A 2,910-nucleotide genomic window follows, 5' to 3' on the forward strand; every position below is an offset into this window, starting at 1 on the left:
TCTTCCTTCGGGCTCTTCTTTAGGGAAGGGCTTGCCCGCCGCCCGCCGTCTTCCACTGAAACTTTCAGTTCTTTCCCCTGCCAGATGCTCTGAACCACCGGGGAATCGGCATCGTCGCCATATGTAAAACTAGAGTTCTAGAACAAGAAAAGGTGGGAAAGGGGAAACGTTAAGGCAGAATGGGGGCTAGAAGGCAAATCAGGGAGCACAACAGCTTTGATAAACACGAGGCAGAACGGACTGCTCTCGCCCTTGACAGCACAGTTGATTGAAACCTCTCAACCCCAGAAGAGGCAACAGTTCCTCTGACTTCTTAGAACAGTGGCTACGCAGCAAGGAATGCTCTTCGCAGAAAAGACAAATTTCGTGTACAGAGTTGCTGAATTCCCATGATCTGAGCAGACACTGAGATGTTTTGCTATGCATCTAACAAGTTTGCAAAATTCCACCCTATTGCACTAATAGGAACTGCCAATCTACAGACTAGAGAGAAAGCAGCGCAACCCATCAGAAAAACTGAAATGTGATCTTCACCAAATGATGACATAAAGGGTCGTGGTAATAAAAAAAGTACTAGCCCCTGGCATAGATAGGCAAGGTGATAAATTCAGGTGACAGAGGTACCTGCAGGTTTCAAAGCATTATATGGTAACAAAGTGCTTAAGAGTTGTATCAGCCAGTCCAATTGGGGCAATGACCTGGTTCTGAACTGACTGTTTTTAGCAAGAATGCTTATGAGGTTATAGTGGTCATCTCTTCATGAAATGTTTTGCTTTTCACTTAAGGGTTAATGAAATGCCGCCAACTCATTCTCTTCCTAGGAGCAGTTTCTAGGCAACGCTATTAAGCTGTCCCTGAAAGCAGCAAATCTAGACCACAAAAAATTAAGAGGTTGGAGCTCTTTTGTTTTCAATGAAAGTTCCAGAAATCAGGATTGGTTTGGGGGCGGTGGTGGGGGAAATGGCACTGTTCTAGCCCTCGTGACTGTTCAACAAGCAGGCAAATTATGGAAGGATTTCCTCTACATTTGCAGGAAGCAGGGTGGAGTACTACTAACACTGGTCATAAAGAGAGATCCACGTGGTTGACCGTGTTCTCAGGCCTGTAGCTACAGTGGGGCATTTCGGGGCCTGCCCCCCTGAATTCCTGCCAAGCCCCCCCCCACTTCCATCCAGCCCCCCCGGCTCTCTGGGCCACCTGCATTACTCCCCACCATCGCCCCTTCCCCAAGTGTGGCTTGCTTCCCCATGTAGGCAAGCAGAGTGTGAACGCCGCAAAAGTGAATTTTAAAATTTTTATTTTTATTTTATTTTGTGACATCAGTGCCTCCTTATTTAAAGGCCCCCTGAATGACAAAATCCGGGCTACGAGCCTGCGTGTTGGTCTGAAGCAGTAGAACAAATTTAAGAGTCCAGCGGCACCTTTAAGACCAACAAAGGATTATTCAAGGCATGAGCTTCCATGTGCAAGGCACACTTTTTCTAAATTTGTTCTACGGGTTATAAAGATCCGCTTTGGGCCAAGCAGCTCTCTTTCCCCTCCATCCACAGCCTCTGCTGCTACCTATGATCCCTGATATAGTCCACAGTCCACTGCCCTTAATCCTAAAGGGATGATCTTAAAGTTCTCTCCAAGTACAAAGAATACGAGCTGGGCCCTGGATGGCCCAGACTAACCTGATTCCATCAGATCTTAGAAGCTAAGCAGGGTCAGCCCTGGTTAGTATTTGGATGGGAGACCACCAAGGCAGTCCAGGGTGGCTACACAGAGTCAGGCAATGGCAGAACCACCTCTGGACATCTCTTGCCTTGAAAAACGTACGGGGGTTGCGCTAGCTGGCTGTGATTTGATGGCCCTTGCCACCACAGGTAGATTATGCACATTAAAGCATTATCTGCACAACGTATTGAATTCACCGATGACCAGTATAGAAATCTGCCGGACATACAGCTTCAGGTTTCCATTCTTTAAAGCACCCTAAAGTTAAATCTTTTCCTAGTGCTTGTATTTTTCTGTTCATCTGGGGCAGCCTTCCAAACCAGAGGAAAGGACAAAGCTGCTTAAAGCCACAGGGCTGCTATTCAGTTTGGCCTTTCCTGACACTGAGTTATGATGCACAAGACTGAACAAGGCCCGGAAAAGATCCATGAAATATAACTGACTTGTGTTGGCACCTCTGAATGCTGTTCTGAAGGCTTGGCAGTCAGGCTCCTAACAGAGTGAATCTTGCTGTGTTTCCTGAGGAAAGACAAAAACAATTATTATTATTCTTTGCAAAGCCCATACGATACCCCCACCTCCATGCACCCCACTGGGTGAATAATCAACCACAGACAACTCTGTATCAAAGCAAAAAGCCTGAGCTTCAAACAAACTTATTTCCCAGAAACAGATTTCCTCTCTGCTGGTGAATGCCATGTGATATATTAGAGAAGTATGTGCTACATAAACAGCATAAAAGGAAAAGACGAGGGCACTAAAGTAGCAATGCTCTTATGGCCAAAAGATGACTCAAAACACAAACCTGTTGCTAGGATCATTACGCACTTTAGCAAAAACACTGAACTTGCTGTGACACAGAGTGTTTGGAAAGACTTTTGGCAACAGCCTGCAAGAATCTACTCCCTTCCATTGTCTAACATTTCAGCATTGCTCACCAGTTGCGTTAAGCAGTGGCCCAGATCTTTTATTCTTGGGACTCCTTTGCTTTTTATGAAGGAGAAAATAATAATAATAATACACAGTTATTTTCGACAGTACGGGGTTTAAAAATTAAAGTGTGTATGGGGAGGGGGAGACATAACTGCTTGCTGGCAAGCGATTCTGAAAAACACCATATCCTATTCATGAAGCACAAGATACAGCGGGCTTCACGGGGGGGGGGGGGGGGCAGGGAGCTAGGGAAGGGCC

At 46.0% G+C, this 2,910-nt stretch overlaps 1 protein-coding gene across 1 annotated transcript in view; it reads right to left on the reverse strand.

The window, feature by feature from the left end:
* Window positions 1–2,910, reverse strand: part of FARP1 (FERM, ARH/RhoGEF and pleckstrin domain protein 1) — a 121,683-nt gene that overhangs the window by 66,856 nt on the left and 51,917 nt on the right. The window contains exons 12-13 of the mRNA XM_015415097.1: window positions 2,163–2,238; window positions 1–137 (exon numbers count right to left, since the gene is read on the reverse strand). Of these exons, the coding sequence (XP_015270583.1) occupies window positions 1–137; window positions 2,163–2,238 (213 nt within the window). The remainder of the gene's footprint in view (window positions 138–2,162; window positions 2,239–2,910) is intronic.

Source organism: Gekko japonicus, unplaced genomic scaffold, assembly GCF_001447785.1.
Source record: "Gekko japonicus isolate JY-2015 unplaced genomic scaffold, Gekko_japonicus_V1.1 scaffold52, whole genome shotgun sequence".
NCBI lineage: Eukaryota > Metazoa > Chordata > Lepidosauria > Squamata > Gekkonidae > Gekko > Gekko japonicus.